The 18,744-nt window shown below is 45.2% G+C and overlaps 1 protein-coding gene across 5 annotated transcripts; it reads left to right on the forward strand.

The window, feature by feature from the left end:
- The first annotated feature begins 1,305 nt into the window (after nt 1-1,305).
- EDA2R (ectodysplasin A2 receptor) lies at nt 1,306-16,810 on the forward strand. Of its 5 annotated transcripts, none has more exons than XM_081897890.1 (9): nt 1,306-1,407; nt 3,005-3,128; nt 5,429-5,539; nt 6,986-7,164; nt 8,312-8,397; nt 9,439-9,603; nt 11,205-11,351; nt 12,887-13,398; nt 16,239-16,810. In XM_081897890.1, the coding sequence occupies exons 2-9, from the start codon at nt 3,081-3,083 to the stop codon at nt 16,323-16,325; spliced, it is 1,335 nt and encodes a 444-aa protein (XP_081754016.1). In that variant the 5' UTR covers nt 1,306-1,407; nt 3,005-3,080; the 3' UTR covers nt 16,326-16,810. The 5 variants fall into 5 exon arrangements, with proteins under 5 accessions (XP_081754016.1, XP_081754018.1, XP_081754015.1 ...); XM_081897892.1 differs by having other exon boundaries at nt 1,355-1,407; nt 3,010-3,128; XM_081897889.1 differs by having other exon boundaries at nt 1,392-1,528.
- The last annotated feature ends 1,934 nt before the right edge of the window (nt 16,811-18,744 follow it).

Consider the following 18,744-nt stretch of genomic DNA (forward strand, 5'->3'; position numbering starts at 1 on the left):
TTGCATATATCAATAGCTAGCAGGTAAGGACTGTGTTGCAGCCCCCAGTGGCCCCCCAGTGGCCCCTGTCTCCTCATGTGCCACGGAGAGGCTACACCACTGGCCTCATGCCCCCGTGGAGTGTACGGAGCTGGACCTGCAGAACCTCTCCACCCAGGCTGACATCCTGGCCACCATAAGAGAAGAGAATCACCGTGGGGAAGGGGCTGCTGAGGCAGGGAGCAGCAGTGGGCTGGAGCTGAACCCCACAACTTCTGAATGTCCTGTCTGCAGAGAAGCAGAGGCTTGGCTCTCTCCTCAATCTTTTTCATCCTTCCAAAACCTTACAGTTGAAAGCAGGGAGCAGCCGGTTAGTCACCCAACTTTCTCTGCTCTTGAGAAAAAACTATAGAAGGGAAAGTAAGGGGCTGCCCATTATTATTATTATTATTATTATTATTATTATTTATTCTGGCTGTTTTGATGTGCAGATTTCTATAGGCCACTTGACTGTAAAAAAGCGAAATTGTTTACAAAATAGTAAAAGAGAGATTACAGGTAAATACAGTTTTAAAAAGGGACGCGGGTGGCGCTGTGGTCTAAACCACTGAGCCTCTTGGGCTTGCCAATCAGAAGGTCGGCGGTTGAATCCCTGTGATGGGGTGAGCTCCCATTGCTTGGTCCCTGCTCCTGCACACCTAGCAGTTCGAAAGCACATCAAAGTGAAAGTAGATAAATAGGTACCACTCCAGTGGGATGATAAATGGCGTTTCCGTGCGCTGCTCTGGTTCGCCAGAAGCGGCTTAGTCCTGCTGGCCACAAGACCTGGAAGCTGTACTCCGGCTCCCTCGGCCAATAAAGCGAGATGAGTGCCGCAACCCCAGAGTCGGCCACGACTGGACCTAATGGTCAGGGGTCCCTTTACCTTTATAGATCTGAAATTGTTGTTTATGGTGAACATTTTTCTATTTTCTAAATTTCTATTTTTTACTTCTTTTCTTTTTTTCCTTTCTTCCTCTTCTTTTTGAATATTGCTTTATAGATGTATAAATAATTCTACTCATGTGTATATGTATGAAATTTGTTTCTTTATTTCTTTTCTTATTTGATTTTTTTTTTGTATTCAATAAAAATTTAATAATAAAAAAAAAAATAAAGAACCAAGCGAGCTTATCCTTCCAGTGTGTGCACGGTAAACTACGCCCCTCGGGAAGCTAAATCAGCATAGAGGCTTGGGCAACAGCCAATGGGAGAGCGGCTTCTCTTATCTCGCCTCTTCGCTTTCCATTGATTGGTCGGTAAGCCCCACCCCTCGGGAAGGGCAGTCTGTATAGCGGCTCAGCCGTCAGCCAATGGGAGAGCAGTCTCTCTATTTGTCTCCGCCGCGGGATGCAGCAGTCCGGAGATATATCCTTCGCTGCTGTTCAGGTAAACGTTCAGTCTGACAGGTGTGCGCCTGGGGAACTGCGCCGCACCACCTTCAGTCTCTGCCTTGGGGTTGGTTCGGTTTGACTCCGAGGGCTGACTCGCTCGTCCTGCGTGTCCCCAGGTAATCGCGTCCGGAGGACGCCCGCGGGTTTACAGAACGCGTGCACGGTGAGGCTCCGTCGGGCGCGTCTAGGCATATCGCCACAGCCTGCCTGCCTGTCTTCGCGTGGGAAGGAGAGACGGGAGTTTTTCGCTTTCCCGGTTTCTAGACGGGGAAAACAAGCCGAAGAAGTATGGGGAGGGAGCGGAGTTGCGGGCAGGCAGGAACTGCTTTCATAGAATCATAGAAATGAACAGTTCGAAGGGACCCAAATACCAAATAGACAACCCCGTGCAATGCAGGAAAGAAAAAAGGGATGGAGAAAGGAGCCTTCTCGACCCCCTCACTTTTAAAGAAATGTATCCCGCCCCCGCCTCCTAAAGCTGGGAGCCCGGCCAGGCTTCTTCGGGAATCGAGCCCTGAGCTACAGGCTTGGAGGGCAGCCAGGCGAAGGGGAGATGAAGCGGGTCCACGTGGACTCCCAGAGGCTGGGCTGGTGGGCAAGCCCGGGCTTGCAGCGTTGAGTCGGTGGAGGAGAGGGGCTTAATCTTTCATTCCAGGGAACTTATTGGCTTTCTGGCTCTTTGAACCCGACAGGTCGGATCCTGGAATGACAGGTGGTGGGGTTTAGTTGACAACAAAAGCGCACATCACGAATTTGGAAGCCACGGAAGCAGAGCCACTATTATTTTTAGAATCGGTCAATTTTTGTGATTGCAAGTTTTTAAAAACCGTTTTAAATATTTTTTTAAAACGTAACTTTTAAAATTATTAGAAAAGGAAAACAGGGAGATTATACCAGAAAAAGCATGATGTAGCATCAAGGTTCTTTTACTAGACCCTTTGGAAACTTAAAGTTTATGGAATCCCCACCCCTCCAAATTAGGCTGTCTGCCAAACACTTTGAGTACCAATATTCCAAATGAATACTGCATTTTGCTGTTGTGACCTACCCTAGGACCTAGGGTGAAGGCTGGGTAATAAATTCGTAACAACATGTCACAGGAAAAATATGAGATAAATCCTGAAGGCCATGATTGCAATACTATATCATGCACTGTAGATTGATAGCTAGATTGGTAGTGACTGAGAACTAAACAATTTCTCCTTATCTGCAGTAATACGCGTGGTTTTATTTAAACTGTGACCTTCACCTAAATTTAAAAAATGCAACCAATGCATGCTTTGCTCCTTCCTGGCTTCCTAACTAATTTTTTAAAAATGTACTTCTATTAAAGAGTTCTTGGTTTACAAAAGTATGTGCAACGTCTCTTTTCAAATTACATTTTCTACAGATCAGTTTCATTTGTTGAGACTTGCTAACTAAAATTTGAGCAGGGATTAAGAATGGCACAGCTATTTGTGATGCTGAAAGTTGTTTGTCACAACAAAGTTGCTTTGTATCTCAGGGTGCAAGAGACTTTGGGGGGGGATCACCCTGTCTGGGAAAAACCTTAATTCTACCCCCACTCTTTCCCCTTTTTTTTTCTTTCATAGTTTAGATCCTAAGGAACGAAGTTCACAAGGGTGCCTGGCCAGCTGCATTTCTGACTGAGGAACTGCTGACTTTGAGATGATGAAGGAAGTGTGGCTGATGCTTATGGTGGCATTTGTTACCAATGTAAGAATCTTCTCCATTGGTATCTGCTCCGTTGCATAAAACTCTCTTGCGCAGTCAAGCTGAGGGGAGGGCAAGTGTTGGGGGATTATATCTAAATTTTCATTATGGGAATTACAGAGCACAGCCTCTAATGATTGGAGAAATTCATAAGAGCTAAAGCTATCAGTGGGCTAGAATATTGTTTCAGAGGTGATAAGCTCCTGAAAAGCCAAAATAAGGTTGTGGTGCTATAATCTCCCCCCTAAAAAAAAAAAAACAACAACCCTGGGAATAAGTCCCATTTAAACACAGTGGAACTTACTTCTGAATGGACATGCATTGGATTGCACTGCAAATGTATTAAAAATTTACTAGGAGGACGATGGGGATGAGTACTTTTATATCCCATATTTTCCTCCTAAGGAGCTCAAGTAGGAGTACATGATACTCCCTGTTCCCTCATTTATTCCTCTTATCCCAAGCCTTTGGTTTGTTATCATGCCATGTATTTTCGTGTCTTTAAACATTAAACCACTCTGTGATCCTCTCATTGAGGGCAGTATATAAATTTCATATCCTCACAAAAGCCCTGCAATGTAGGTTAGGCTCAGAGACAGTGTCAACCCAGGGTGTGGCGGCCATGTAAAAGGGAAACATCATTACAAAAGGCCATGAAAAAAAGAAAACTTCTAGTATCACAAATCTTATACAAATATACTGTGGGATCACATTTGAAATGCTCTGTACAGTGCCAGTTGCCTCACCTAAAAAGGATGTGGTAGAGATGGTTCAAAAAAAGGGCAACCAAAATGATCAAGGGGCTGGAGAGACTCCCCTGGGAGGAAAGGTTGCTGTGTTGGGGACCTTTCAGTTTGGAGAAAAGGCAAGTATCTGAAGGAACGTCTCCACCCGCATCATTCTACCCGGACACTGAGGTCCAGCTCCAGGGGCCTTCTGGCGGTTCCCTCACTGCGAGAAGCCAAGTTACAGGGAACCAGGCAGAGGGCCTTCTTGGTAGTGGCGCCCTCCCTGTGGAATGCCCTCCCACCAGATGTCAAAGAGAACAACAACTACCAGACTTTTAGAAGACATCTGAAGGCAGCCCTGTTTAGGGAAGCTTTTAATGCTTGATGTATTACAATATTTTAATATTTTTTGGAAGCCGCCCAGAGTGGCTGGGGAGGCCCAGCCAGATGGGCGGAGTATAAATAATAAAATTATTATTATTATTATTATTATTATTATTATTATTATTATTATTATTATCATCTCTGGATGCAAACAGGATCCGTTCCGGAGCCCCGTTCACATCCTGAAGCAAACACAACCCGCTTCCGTGCGTCTGCGGGTTATAATTTGCCGCTTCCGCGCATGCATGTGGTGTCATTTTGAGCATCTGCGCATGCACGAGTGGCAAAACCTGGAAGTAACGCACTCCATTACTTCTGGGTTGCCGCGGAGCACAATCCAAAAATGCTTAACCTGAAGCTACTTCAACCCGAGGTATGACTGTAAGAGGGGACATGATTGAAGTTTATAAAATGGTACATGGCATGGAGAAAAGTTCTCTCTCTCTCATAACTCTAGAATTCGTGAGCATTCAGTGCAACTGAATGTTGGAAGATTCAGGACAGATAAATGGAAGTCTCTTTTCATTCAGCGCATAGTGAAACTATGGAACTCAGTCCCCTAGGAGCCGGTGATGGCCACAAACTTGGATGGTTTTAAAAGAGGATTAGTCAAGCTTCTGGAGGGAGAAGACTATTGGTGGTTAATAGCCATGATGGCTCTGCTCTGCCACCACAGCTGGAGGCAGCAATGCTTCTGAATACCAGTTGATGGAAACCACGGGAGGAGAAAGGGCTCATGCTCGTTTCCTGCTTGTGGGCTTCCCATTTGGGCATCTGGTTGGCCACTGAGGACCAGATGCTGGACTAGATGAGTCATGGCCTGATCCAGCAGGGGTCTTCTTATGCACTTAATGAGCTGGGTGTTCTTGAAGGCAGGACGTGTATAAAGTGCCCCTTTTGCAGGTCTCCAAATAACTGATATTCAGCAGTACCATGGTTGTGGGGTTTCCATCATTATGCACCAAGAGGTGTCTCTTGCAGTGATTTGGAAGTTTCTGTGTGCAACAGGTTCAAGCAGAGGCACTTTGGGAGTTTAGGAAGTTAAGCCCTAAGAAAAAAGGATTGTTGTGCTGGTTTTTGTTTGCTCCGTTTGCTGTACAATCATCCAGGTCCCTGGGAAAGATCACAACCTTAAGCTAAGGACAGATGCAAGTTAATGCAGACCTTTAGAGGCTCTTTTCCTTCTGACAGGTACCACAGTTGCCTGCCAACCCACTCAAATGCCAACAGGATGAGTACCTGGACGATCAGGGGAGATGCAGCCCTTGTCTGAAATGTGGTCCTGGAATGGAGCCTTCCAAGGTAATCTGAAGCTGTTCAGGGCTGTCAATAATACCTTCTGGGCTTGGCCCCCTCCGCTCTGGGCAGCAGCATAGTGTGGGTTGCCAGCACCTGGGACGGGCAAGTCGGTGCCAGAGTGCTCCATCCCACTGGAGCCAAGTGAGGCTGTGCTGCACCACCTACCCACAAAAGATGGAGCCCAGCTCCCCATGGGCCTGAGTTGTTCTGCCACCCACCAGGGTGGGGCAGATATCCCTGTGGGAGTGCCTGGTTGCACCCCCTCAGAATTTTGTGTCTGGGACCATGCCCCTCCACCACCACACACACATTACACCACTGGCTGTGGGATGCTGGTTAGAGATTCCTGGTGTAGAATATTTTTTTTCAATTGATCACTCCAGTTACAATATTGGAGACAGCTCTTATTTGATTGGAATAGGAACAGCTGCTGGGAACCCACATAAGTGGAGTCCACAGATCTATAAATCACACTGGCTTATACAGAGGCATTCCCTTGAAGGAATGGGTTTCTTCTCCTGGGCATCGGTCCCTACGTATTTTGTGGTGAGCACATAAGATAAAGTATTGACGTGTTTTCTTTGCTCCCCTAAAGAGCCAGGGTCATCCCTTGTTGTGACTGATAAGGAGAGAGCTTGTTTATGCAGCTGTGTCCTTATTTTGCTTTTGCTCAACAGCTCAAGTTTTACGCATTTTAAAATGCTCTCTTTTGAAAGAACAAAAGGAGGGGGGTTGAGTCAGTTTTAAACTTGCTACAGAGAAACCCATTCCTTCACCCTCACCTGGGTAGAAATTTAATCATGTCCTTAGAGGAAATGCAGGTCTGGATTATTAGAGCTGCATTCAGCAGGAAGAACAAAGTTTCTACTTTCTATTACTGGTGTAATCTGTTAAATGGAAGCGTTGTTGTTGTTGTTACTATTACTTTTTTTTTATTATTTACATTTGTATCCCACCTTTCCTCCAAGGAGCCCAAGGCGGTTTACGTACTACTTCTCCCCATTTAATCCCCATAACAATGTTTTGAGGTGGCATAGTCTGGGAGGCAGTGACTAGCTCCCAAGGCCATTCCGTGAGCTTCCAGGCTGAGGTAGCATTTGATCCCTGGTGTCCCAGGTCCTAGTCTAGCACTCTAACCAGTATGCCATACCGGTTCAGGTAGAAGACCCCTAACGGATGCAATAAATTCGGATCTATTTACAAACTGTGTTAAACCGTGTCATTTACATTGTATAATTATTGAATTTTTATTGGGTAGCAGTAGGTACATGGCGATTGCTTGTTATATGTATTTTAGAAACTGATAGTTAAGAAGAAGGGGAAAAAACAACTTAGAAAAGGATGACAAACCTTCTGCCTGTGGCATTTCATCTGGCTCTTTTTTGGTGGGGGGGGACAAGGTCTCAGGCTGCAGCTATAGTCAATGGCTTTGTTCCTGTGTTTCGACAGGAGTGTGGTTATGGTGAAGGGGGAAGTGCCCATTGTGTTCCATGCCCGCCCAAGAGGTTCAAGAACAACTTGAGCCACCTTGGCTGCAAGCCCTGTGTCTCATGCAGTCTCCTCAACCGGATCCAGAGACACAACTGCTCCTCCATCTTGAATGCAGCCTGTGGAGAGTGTTTCCCCGGGTAAGTACAAGGTGAACTCCAGGAGCAACACAGGACCTGTGGAACTGGCACTCTTACAAGTGCCACATAATACCCATTTCACATTTGTAAGAATTCAATCTTTTAGTGCAGCAGCACCAACACTGGAACTCCTTGCCTGTTGACATCAGAGGGACACCTTCACTGTACTCTTTTCAGCAGCTGCTGAAAACATTTTTGTTTAGGCAAAATGTCCAGATGCTTAAAAAGTTGATGTCTGTTTTAAACCGTTGGTGGGTTTTTTTTGTTTTTTGTTAATTGCTTATTTTTATCTTCTAAATGTTTGAAAGAGTTGGTTTTTGAAGATAATTATATTGTTCTCTTTGTGAACTGCTTTGAGGTGGTTGTTTTTCCAGTCAAGCAGTGTATAAACTTTATGAAATAAACAAAGAATTCTCATCAGAGTAGCTCTGTCTACTGGTTTGTGTTTTGGTGCAACTGAACATGAACTGGGTGCATGGTGAAGCATTCGTCCAATTGATTCACCCAGCATTGGATGTAGTAATTGTGCATTGGGAACAATTTGAGTGCATGGATTGGTCCTTAGCACTGCAGTGTTGAGGGACACAGAGAGCAGTGTTGGAAAAATACTTACCGTATTTTTCGTTCTATAGGACGCACATTTCCCCCTCCAAAAATTAAGGGGAAATGTGTGTGCGTCCTATAGAGCGAATGCAGGCTGCGCCGCTAAGCCCAAAGCCAGAACAGGAAGACGGAGCACTGCGGAGCGCTCCGTCTCACTGCTCTAGCTTGGGGACGGCTGCGCGCACAGCCTCTCCAGGGCAGTGGGGCGCTGCGCTCCAAAGGCTTCAGGGATCTTTGAGGCTGGCGGTGGGGGAAAGCAGCGCTTCCCCCCACCGCCAGCCCCACAAGCTCTGGTGAATGTACCTTGAACGCACCTTGTTTTAGAGGGGGAGAACAAGAAAAAAAAATTTTCCCTGTTCTCCCCCTCCTATAATCCGGTGCGTCCTATGGTCCAGTGCGTCCAATGGAGCGAAAAATACGGTAAACAGCAGCAATGGGGGCTTTGAGCTAATGACCACTGCACAGAGCATCCTCTGTCACTCAGGTTCTTTTGGTACATATGGCTCTCATAACTTGTCTGCTCCATTTTTCTTCCTCTTGACAGTTTCTACAGGAAAATTCAAATTGGAGGGCTCAGGGCTCAGGAATGCATTCCTTGCACAAGGCGGACCCCCTCCTCTGAGCTAGACTGTAAGTACCTGCTAGGTCTTTTGCCCATCCGTTTCCCCCAATTCAGATTGCAATTTCATCATGTCACTTCATTCTAGAACTGTTTCAACTGCAGCAGCGAGGGGGGAAATGCTTTAAAAGAAAGAAGTTCTATACTAAGGGCGTGGGGGCAGGGAACACAAGATTCTACAATCTGTATCAATTTATGCACGTATTTCAAATTTCACATTTTGCATAACTTATTCTGCTGGTCAAGCGAAGAAATCACTGAAGTTTCACTGAGACTATAAATCATGCCCCTGGAAACCTGACTCAGACCATTACCCTCTCGCAAGCTATTTTTGCTGTATCCAAGACCACAGTTTCTACTTTTTAGAAATTATAACAGCGTTGCTTTAGAAGCCCTATCTATTTTCAGGTTACTTGTTGTATTTCTATATCCCATCTTTTTCTCCAAAGAGCTCAAGGTGGTGTATAGACAGTTCTCTTATGAAATCCCCACCACAGCCCTGTGAGGTAGCTTAGTCTGAGAAGCAGTGACTGACCCCCAACGTCTCACACAGTGAGCTTCATGGCCAAGTGTGGGATATGAAACCTGGTCTTTTCCCAGGTCCTAGTCTGACACTCTAACCACTACGCCACACAGTACGTTGCACTTTATTGGGCCCTAACTCTCCCTTGTCCCCGTCAGTGCAAGGAGTTCCATAGATGGAGCTTGGAGCTTTTAGCAGCTGTTGACCCATAGAAGCAACACATGTCCTCACTGAAAGGGTTTTTTGCCGCCGGCTCCTCATGCCTGCAGATTAATGCACCCTGAAGTAAAAAAGCTCATCTCCTGCTGGGTGGCCCTGCCAATTCCTTCAATGTTTTGTTTTCTGCAAACCTTCTGAGATGGAGGGCTGCAACATATTTCAGTTTTGCAGTCTGGAAAGATGCAGCCCCCCCTTTTTGCATTTCCTGCCCAGCCAATATGCTTACTGAAGGGCAACTGGGATCTGTGACCTTACTAATGAGCAAACTGAAGCATCTGTGGCTGTTCATTCCTCACTGATGTGTCTGCAGGTGACTCTGAAGAGCGCGTAGTGCCGGTGAAGTATCCCATACCTGCTACTCAGGACCTGCTCTTTGTGGTGCTGACCCTCACCACATTTATCATCACTGGGTTGGCACTGGTGACCGTCACCATCCTCTACTGCAAACGGATCTGGAAGAACCACTGCCAGCATGGTGAGTCAGTCCTGTGCAGAAACTCTTAGCCCCTTCCTTTCCAGTGGCTGCTAGCCATGGTGGCTCTGCCTCCACAGTCAGAGGCAGTCATGCTTCTGAATAGCAGGAGGGTGGGGAGGGTCCCCTTGTGCTCAGGTCCTGCTTGTGGGCTTCCTTTTAGGGGCATCTCGTTGGCCACTGTGAGAACAGGATGCTGGGTGAGATGGGCCACTGATGTGGTTCACTGGTCCTGCTGAGAGGTCTCACCTCTCAAGAGTTTTTTTTCACTTCTACAGAATATGTTCTATTGCTTTCTCCACTTCATTTGGCATTTCTTGCTGTTGACTACACCCTTCCCCACTTTTCTGCACCATCCTAGACAGCCCCATAATTGTGTCTCTTACCCCAGGGTTCTTTAAACTTCCTAAGTGTGGTGTGAGCAGGTAGAATGGAGAGTAGCTAGCAGGCTATTGGGACCCAGAGGACCTATTCTTTGCACATCCCCTCTGGATGCTTGGTGCAAGTTACTGCTTTTTGTCCTCAGTTTCCACATTTGCAAAAATGGGCATAATAGGTGCATATCTTGTTGGGCTGTTGTAAAAATGAAAATGCTAATTGTGAAGTGCTTTCTATAGTTTGAGCAGTGCTTTGCTTTTCTTATTATGTAATAATAACTGAGTTGTAATAAAAGAAAGGTGCTAGGTTGTCCTAAGTTACATATGTCCTTACTTTATAATAGGTAATTAATTACCAATCACAATAATAACTGGACTGGTTCTTTCCCTTTTTTGACAAGCTCTGTGGATAGTCAGAATGTGGTCAGGTGGGATTAATAAAACACACATTTGTTTTATTTACTGAATTTATATCCCACCCTTTTCTCCATGGAGCTTAAGGTGGCACATGCAGTTCTCCTTCCTCCTCACCTAATCCAACAACCCTGTGAGGTAGGTTAGACACAGAGAAACAGCAATTGGACCCAAAAGTCTCACCCAGTGGCCTTCACATGGCCGAGTGGAGATTCAAAAGTCCCCAAAAGTCCTAGCCCAGTGCTGTATCCACCACAGTACACTGACTCGCATCATGGCTATGTAGTCAAGGTAAAAAGGTAAAGGACTCCTGGATGGTTAAGTCCAGCCAAAGGTGACTGAGGTGTGGTGCTCACCTTGCTTCAGGCCGAGGGAGCCAGCATTTGTCCAGGCAGCTTTCTGGGTCATGTGGCCAGCATGACTAAACTGCTTCTGGTGCAACGGAACACCGTGATGGAAACCAGAGCACACGGAAATGCCATTTACCTTCCTGCCACAGCTGTACCTATTTACCTACTTGCATTGGTGTGCTTTAGAACTGCTAGGTGGGCAGGAGCTGGGACAGAGCAATGGGAGCTCACTCCGTCGTGTGGATTGGAACTGCCAACCTTCTGATCGGCAAGCCCAAGAGGCTCAGTGGTTTAGATCACAGCACCACCCATGTCCCTGGCTATGTAGTATCAGTTTCTCAGTGTATGAAGACTTACTTGCAAGACTGATATTCCATTTTTTTATTTTTTATTCCTTACATCCCCGATGACTAGGTGTGTGTGTTGACAGTGTTTTTCCTCTGTATCTTTTTTAACTTTCAAGCGTTCCACAGTAGTCAGGATTTATCTGACCAGGAGGGGACATTTCAAGAATCTGCCATGTCTGCTGGCTTCCCTTGCCGCACGTTCCTGTCCAACTCCTTCTCTGTAGCCATCAAGCGTTTGAGTCCTTGGCAAAGACCACAGGAAGGTAATACTCTAATGGTGATGCTCTGAGGCCCAGAGGGAGCGGGCGGTGAAGGAATTGTGGTTTCTCCATCTCTCTCTCTCTCTCTCTCTCTCTCTCTCTCTCTCTCTCTCTCTCTCTCTCTCTCTCTCTCTCTCTCTCTCTCTCCCTCTCTCCGTCTCCGCTTCTTTAAGCAATATAGTTCATGTATCCAAATACTTAGGATCTTATTCAAACACAGGAATCTTGCAAGCTTAACAATAGAACTTTCGGACATCCAATGTAGCTGAATATTTGAAGATTCAGGACAGATAAAAGAAAAGGGGCTTCTTCATGCTACACAGTTGAACTTTGGAACTCCCTGCCACAGAAGGCAATGGTGGTCACCAACTTGGATGGTTTTAAAAAAAGGATTGGGCAAATTCATGGAGGAGGAGAAGGCTATCAATGGCTACTAGCCATGGTGGCTGTGCTCTGCTGCTACAGTTGCAGGCAGCAGTGCTTCTGAATTCCAGTTGCTGGAAGCTGCAAGAGAGGAAAGGCTTCTTGTGCTCAGGGACTGCCTGTGAGTTTCTCTTTGCGGCATCCAATGTGAGGACAGGACACTGGACTAGATGGGCCATTGGCTTGATCCAGCAGGGCTCTTATGACCAAAAGATCGGCAGGATCATGAGGGTGAGATGCAAATGACAGCCTGCGAGAGAAGCCAACAGTAATTTGGCCTTCTTAGTTTAGAACAGGGGTGCCCTCCAGATGTTGTTGGACTACATCTCCTATCATCCCTGACCACATGCTATGCTGGCTGGGGCTGATGGGAGTTGTAGTCCAGAAAAATCTTGCCCGGGGGTTGCGGTTTGTGTACCCCTGGATTAGAAGAAGCTCAAGGAAAGGGAAGCATGATCAGGAAGACCCATTGCTTTGAATAGCTTTTTTTTTTTCATTTGCAAAGGTACAGATGAGACTGTTGCCAATTTGGGAAGGCAGAGGGAAAATCCATTGGTGTTGGGAGGAGGAATTAGCTACATAGAGATCCATGAGGTGATTTGCCCTCTCCTCTTCCCTTTCCTGGGAGACCAGGGAGAGGTGGCTGTAGGAAACCAGTGCCTTTAAATTGAGAGATTTGCAGAGGGGGGTGGGGGTGGGGTCCTAATTTCAAAAGCATTTATTGATGCCATCTTCAAATACCTGACGAGCTGCCGCATGGGAGAGGGAGCAAGCTTATTTCCTCTTGCTCTGGAGGAAAGCATGCAAACCAATGGATTCAAATTACAAGAAAGGAGATTTTGACTAAACACCAGGAAGAATTTTCTGAGGGCAAGAGCCATTTGACAATGGAATGGACTCCCTTGGAAGGTGATGGACTGTCCTTCCTTGGATGTTTTTAAGTGGAAGTTGGGTGGCCCTCTGTCAGGGAATCTTTAGCTGTGATTCCTGCATTGCAGGAAAAAATGGGACTACATGAGCCTTCGGGGTCCCAACCTTACAGTTCTATAATTCTAAACAACATCTTGCTCCATGTTCTTAAATTGTCTCTTTTCCCCTCCCCCTGATTTTTTAAGGTCTGGCTGAAGCTGTCCACTTTGTCTCAAGAGTTCCTGGGGTTCACTGCCCCTTCCAGGAGCCCGACCGGGACTTTGCTCAGGTGATTCCTGCCAGCAACCAAGCTCCTCTGGGCAGGAGCGTTGCGGAGCACCAGCTCTTTTTCAGGGACTCTGGCTACAGCGACTATTCCTTGACAGACCTTAGACAGGATTGTGTTGCAGCCCCCAGTGGCCCCCCAGTGGCCCCTGTCTCCTCATGTGCCACGGAGAGGCTACACCACTGGCCTCATGCCCCCGTGGAGTGTACGGAGCTGGACCTGCAGAACCTCTCCACCCAGGCTGACATCCTGGCCACCATAAGAGAAGAGAATCACCGTGGGGAAGGGGCTGCTGAGGCAGGGAGCAGCAGTGGGCTGGAGCTGAACCCCACAACTTCTGAATGTCCTGTCTGCCGAGAAGCAGAGGCTTGGCTCTCTCCTCAATCTTTTTCATCCTTCCAAAACCTTACAGTTGAAAGCAGGGAGCAGCCGGTTAGTCACCCAACTTTCTCTGCTCTTGAGAAAAAACTATAGAAGGGAAAATAAGGGGCTGCCCTTTATTATTATTATTCTGGCTGTTTTGATGTGCAGATTTCTATAGGCCACTTGACTGTAAAAAAACAAATTGTTTACGAAAAGAGTAAAAGAGAGATTACAGGTAAATACAGTTTTAAAAAGAGATGCGGGTGGCGCTGTGGGTTAAACCACAGAGCCTAGGACTTGCTGATCAGAAGGTCGGCGGTTGAATCCCCGTGACAGGGTGAGCTCCCGTTGCTCGGTGCCTGCTCCTGCCAACCTAGCAGTTCGAAACCATGTCAAAGTGCAAGCAGATAAATAGGTACCACTCCAGAGGGAAGGTAAACGGCGTTTCCGTGCGCTGCTCTGGTTCGCCAGAAGCGGCTTAGTCATGCTGGCCACATGACCTGGAAGCTGTACGCTGGCTCCCTCGGCCAATAAAGCGAGATGAGCTCCGCAACCCCAGAGTCGGTCACGACTGAACCTAATGGTCAAGGGTCCCTTTATCTTTACCTTACAGTTTAAAAATAATATGGAAAATAATCAGTGATAAAATGAAATCCAGATTAAAGCTCATCTTGGCATTCTGCACATCAGGGTAGGCTTGTGTAAACAAAAATGTTTCTATTAGTACCTGCTTGATGTAAATAAGCAGGGAGTTCTGAAGTGTAGATGTTGGCACACAAAAGGATAGATTTCTGGCAAATGCAGAGAAGTATTTTGTGGCACCTGTAACAGTTCTGCTTCTGCAAATGGCAATGGCTGCGTGGGTGAATGAATGAAATCTTTATTGCTAAAAGCTATAAGCCGTTACAATTGGTCACAATGTGTAGGATACAAATAATTAATTTAAAACTGAACAGCAACAACAGCAAAGCAAACATGCAATAATGCAAAAATCACATTTACATATGTTAAGCACTCTACTTCTCACTTCCCCTAATGATACTTGTATTTGGTGCTAAGCTCACAGCTTACTTGCAGCCAAGGCAAATTTTGCAACCTGTGCAGTAATAAATATGTTATTGCCAGCCAGCAAAATAGATATTTGCTCAAGGGGAGGTCGGTTGGAGAGAGAACAAAGAATGTAATCAAGGATTTTTTTTCTAGGGGATGTATATAAAGAGCATCATAACAAATACTGTTGAATATCCCCCGCATCTCCCAACTCACAGATGCAGAGTCTTTGGTACACAGGGGTGTTATTAAATCTTCCCTTTAGATATGCGGAGGGCATACACTGAAAACACAAAGCTGTAAATGCTTTTCTAAGTAGTGCCAGCATGAGATTAATAAAGTATTGCTCCAGCCCAAAATATGTTTTATATATTGGATACCAGGATGAATATGACATCTGGGACAGTGAATGAAGGTCCCTCCATTTAGAGACTAAATAAAAATTTTCTTTGATGAGTTGTTTGACTCTGTTAGAGGTAAAATTTGATAGGGAGTCCACATTAAGCCCATAATAATGGAGACTCTTACTGACAGAGTTTGCTCAAGAGCTTTGGGACATAGATTGCAATTGCTCTAGGAAGCATTTTTTAGGGAGCCTAGTATCACTCATGCTTGCCAACTTCAGCCAGAATAGGGCTAGCGCTACATGCACACTGGTTTGTAAGGAAATTAGCCCTGCTTCAGATCTTAAAAAGGGGACAGGTATACCTTTCTGACCACTTCTAACGGGAGGACATTACTATATCTATATCCCCAAATCTCTGCACCGTGCAATAATTGTGGCACAATCTTCTTTTGAAATACCTTAACTGTGGGGGCAACTAAACTCCCGCCCCTGACCTCCGTAAACCGTAATAAAGAATGAATCAAGTGAGAGGATTTCAGTTTAGCTGCGAGGAGGTGTGGCTTCCAGGACAGTTTTGAATTAAAACCCAAGCCCAGGTATTTATAATAGCATTGTTGTTCAATGGAATTATTGTCCAAACTCCATCTGTGAGGTTTTCTCTTCTTCCCCAAAATCACCACTTTAGTTTTAGAATGCTCGACTGTTAACTGGGTTGAGCGGGTGTACATGGTGTAAGGTGATCGTGCACATACATTAGTTCTTAGTGGGTATGGCCTTCATATAGTACTTAAATACTTCTTTGCCACTTTTCTAAAGTTGTGCTCAAAGCAAATAATGGTCCAAAGCTGAACAGCATATAAGCAACTTTGCAGGAGGTTGGACTAGATGACTCTACACTTCTGTGAGCATCTCAGTCACTATACCTGTTAACGCTATGAATGTCAGTTGGGCTAGGCACATACAGAAGTGTTTTGGGAGGCAAGCCTGCTCCTGATTTCCCACTCCTACAGGTGCCACATGGCACCCACTCTGCTTCTGTAAGAATGGATGCTGACTAGGGACAGAGGAGAAACTTGATTTAAACCTGCCTCACACACAGGTTTCAAAACTGAGACAGCCATCCTCCAAAACCTGGACTTCTCTAGCCAAGTGATGTGTGCAAAAAAGCACATACCAGCATAGATCATGAATAAAATTGTGTGTATTGGTGAAAGTCAGGTGCAAAAATTCATTGTACTAAGAGGAATTCGTTCTGCAAGAACGTGTGTTAGTCATATACAAATGGGAATAATGGGAAGAAGTTGCACTAAAACACTTGAGTTTTCCTGAGGGGCGTGTGTGTGTATATACACAAACATTCAAAGTGTTGAGAATTGAACTTGGAATAAAGAGGAAACAGAATGAAACAAAAAAAGAAAGATTTGCCCACCCCTAGTGCTGACAGAGTGATGTTGACAAGATTGCCCTGCAAGTATTTCCTACTAGCTGACTTGTTTATTTCCCCCCTTATCAGGAGAGTGATGTTTGGAACCTCGGAGTCAAGACTGACGATGCCACACAAGGTGAAGAAGTGTGCACCATTTGCCAGCTGAAGCAGTAGTCCAGTTGAGCTCCAATGTGACATCAGAGTCAGTATGTCATACTAGGACCTAGGAAAGACCAGGGCTGAATTCTCCACTTGGACATGAGGCTCAAGTCATGAGACAAAGGTTCTTGAGAGCAGAATAAGTAACGCAAGGCCTACAAGGCCTACACAATCATTCAAGCCTGAAAACTGATAATTGTTAAAAGCAAACTGCTGAATCATTGTAATTTATCTACAGGATCACTCATTCTCTCTATAAATTTTAGCCTGTTTGCAGGCAGGCGCAGTGTAGTATCTGTGCTGTTGTTGTAATGTGTTACTGTGAATGTAAATCTAAGGCAGACAAGAGTGGCTCCAGGACTCTAGTTAATCAGTAGTTAAGACTACGCCTCTGTGAAGAGTCAGATAGCTACTATGAGCACTCTGTGTATGCTCTTTAACTATGCTGTTTATGAACAAGTTAATTTTCTTCAGTAAAGTTTAATTCTGTTTATGAAGAAGACTCTGCGTTGATTAATTTACCGCTGCGCGACAGTTCACTGGGTGGCCTTGGGTGCCAGTCACTCACTCTGAGCCTAAGCTGCCTCACACGGTAGTTGTGATGATTAAATGAGGAGGGGGAGAACCATGTACACTGAGCTCCCTGGAGGAAAGTTGAGATGATAATAAATGATTAAATCTCCAATAAGGAGCACCTGCAGCAAAACGTTGCAGTGTGTAATACTTCTATTCAGGGCTCCAACCACTTCCCCACCCTTCAGTTTTTGTTCCTCTCCCCCAAATACAGTCAGTCAACAATCTGTGGCCATCGAACATGCCCAAACCACCTTGGGGTGCTTTTCTGAGCAGGGGAGCACTTCCCCTTATTTCCACCCTCCCTTCAAAAAGTATTTTAGTGTGGCAGCATCTTGAGAATTCCCTGCCTACTCTTTTTGGTGCCAGCTAAAAACGTTTAGGAAAGCCTGTTGAGAAATTTAGAAAGTTTGTAGTTTATTGCTGGTTTTAGCATTTTTGGATGTTTTATTCTGCAATATTTTTGAATGTTATTTATTTTGTAAACCACTTTGAGGCTTTTTAACAATCAAGTGGCATATAATTTTTAAGATTATTTACAAGATATATTCTTGTAATTTTATGCTGCGAACTACTCTGGGATCTTCAAATGAAGGCCAGTATTCAAGTTTAATTAAATAATAAAAATAAAGTTTTTTTTTTTGTTTTAGCAATTCTTCGGTAAGGAAAGGGGCTTGGATGCTTGTGCTTGTGTGTGAGGAGAATGGTGCAGATGGTCTCTCCCTATCTTCCATCTGTCCTTCTCTCCACTAGACCTCCCAGACTATTGCCTGCTGGCTGCACCTCACCCTTGCCTGGGCTCAAGGACATCTGCCTCCTGGGGCAGAACTAGGGTTTCCACCTCACTGCCTGGGCTGCCTGCAAATTGTAGCCTAGACACTGGGGTAGGGTGGTGTAGGGGTCTGCCCTTGACTGCTTTTCTCTCCCCAAACAAATTGTGCTGCTTCTGTTTGATGCTCTCCTATCAGGGATGCAAAGCTCATTGGGACTTCCATTTGGTCTTTAAATTACTGATCAGGTGCTCTCAAAAGGATGCTCCTTTGCAGACACTGAGGTGACGTGGCACTTGGTTAAAACCAGTGCTTTTCTCCTAAAGAAAGTCTTTAGGGGTACTCTCATTTTCCTACTCATATTGAAATACTGCCCCTCAATGAGGCCAAGCTTAGATTCACAAAATGTTTAGGGGTATGCGTTCCCCCAGGGGGGGGGGGAGCACTGGTTAAAACTGAACAGCAGCTTTGGCTCAACCAGATCTCCATTGGCAAGGCATTACATTTTTGTTTCTTGGCACCTTAGGTACAAAGTAGATTCTTGGCAGCTGTAGACAAGATCAAAGGCCGTAGTTTCAGAGTATCTTTGCACTTGCCATTTTCTTATATAAATTCAGCTGTGTATGTGCAATTCTGTGGCACTTTTTAAAAAGGGGATTTGCAAAATATATTGGTGTGTAATGTAATGTCTTAAGCGTTTACTGTTCATCCAATTCATTCCACTGTTTGTACAGGATCTGCACTCTCATTTTACTGGTTGGTTCATTTACTGGGATTCTGGAAACAATAATACGCCCCTTAAAAAAAAAAATCCCCAAAGGGCAAAGATAAATCCTCTACCTGTTTTAGTTGAATCCCCTAATTGTTGTATTGATTGAGAGAGATGGAAACTATACCTTGCCTCAGAACCAGAAATGCAATCTTATGGTAAGGTTCATATATTATCATGCACGATCAATGCTGTTCATTTTTAGGAAGCCTTACAGCTTCAATATCATCCTCCTATTGGTTGATACATGTCCTCAGAGTATTTCCTCAACTCCCTTGCAATTCCCCTCAGATTTAAAACCGTAGGATAAAGAATAAGATCA

This window comes from Podarcis melisellensis, assembly GCF_964234715.1.
Source record: "Podarcis melisellensis genome assembly, chromosome: Z".
Classification (NCBI taxonomy): domain Eukaryota; kingdom Metazoa; phylum Chordata; class Lepidosauria; order Squamata; family Lacertidae; genus Podarcis; species Podarcis melisellensis.

What these genes read in the sequence shown, in the direction of transcription:
- EDA2R (XM_081897890.1), top strand. Translation starts at nt 3,081, where the DNA reads ATGATGAAGGAAGTGTGGCTGATGCTTATGGTGGCATTTGTTACCAAT. An exon ending in TGTGGAGAGTGTTTCCCCGG is followed by an intron (nt 7,165 to 8,311) that starts GTAAGTACAAGG and finishes TCCTCTTGACAG; the next exon opens with TTTCTACAGGAAAATTCAAA. An exon ending in TTGGCAAAGACCACAGGAAG is followed by an intron (nt 11,352 to 12,886) that starts GTAATACTCTAA and finishes TGATTTTTTAAG; the next exon opens with GTCTGGCTGAAGCTGTCCAC.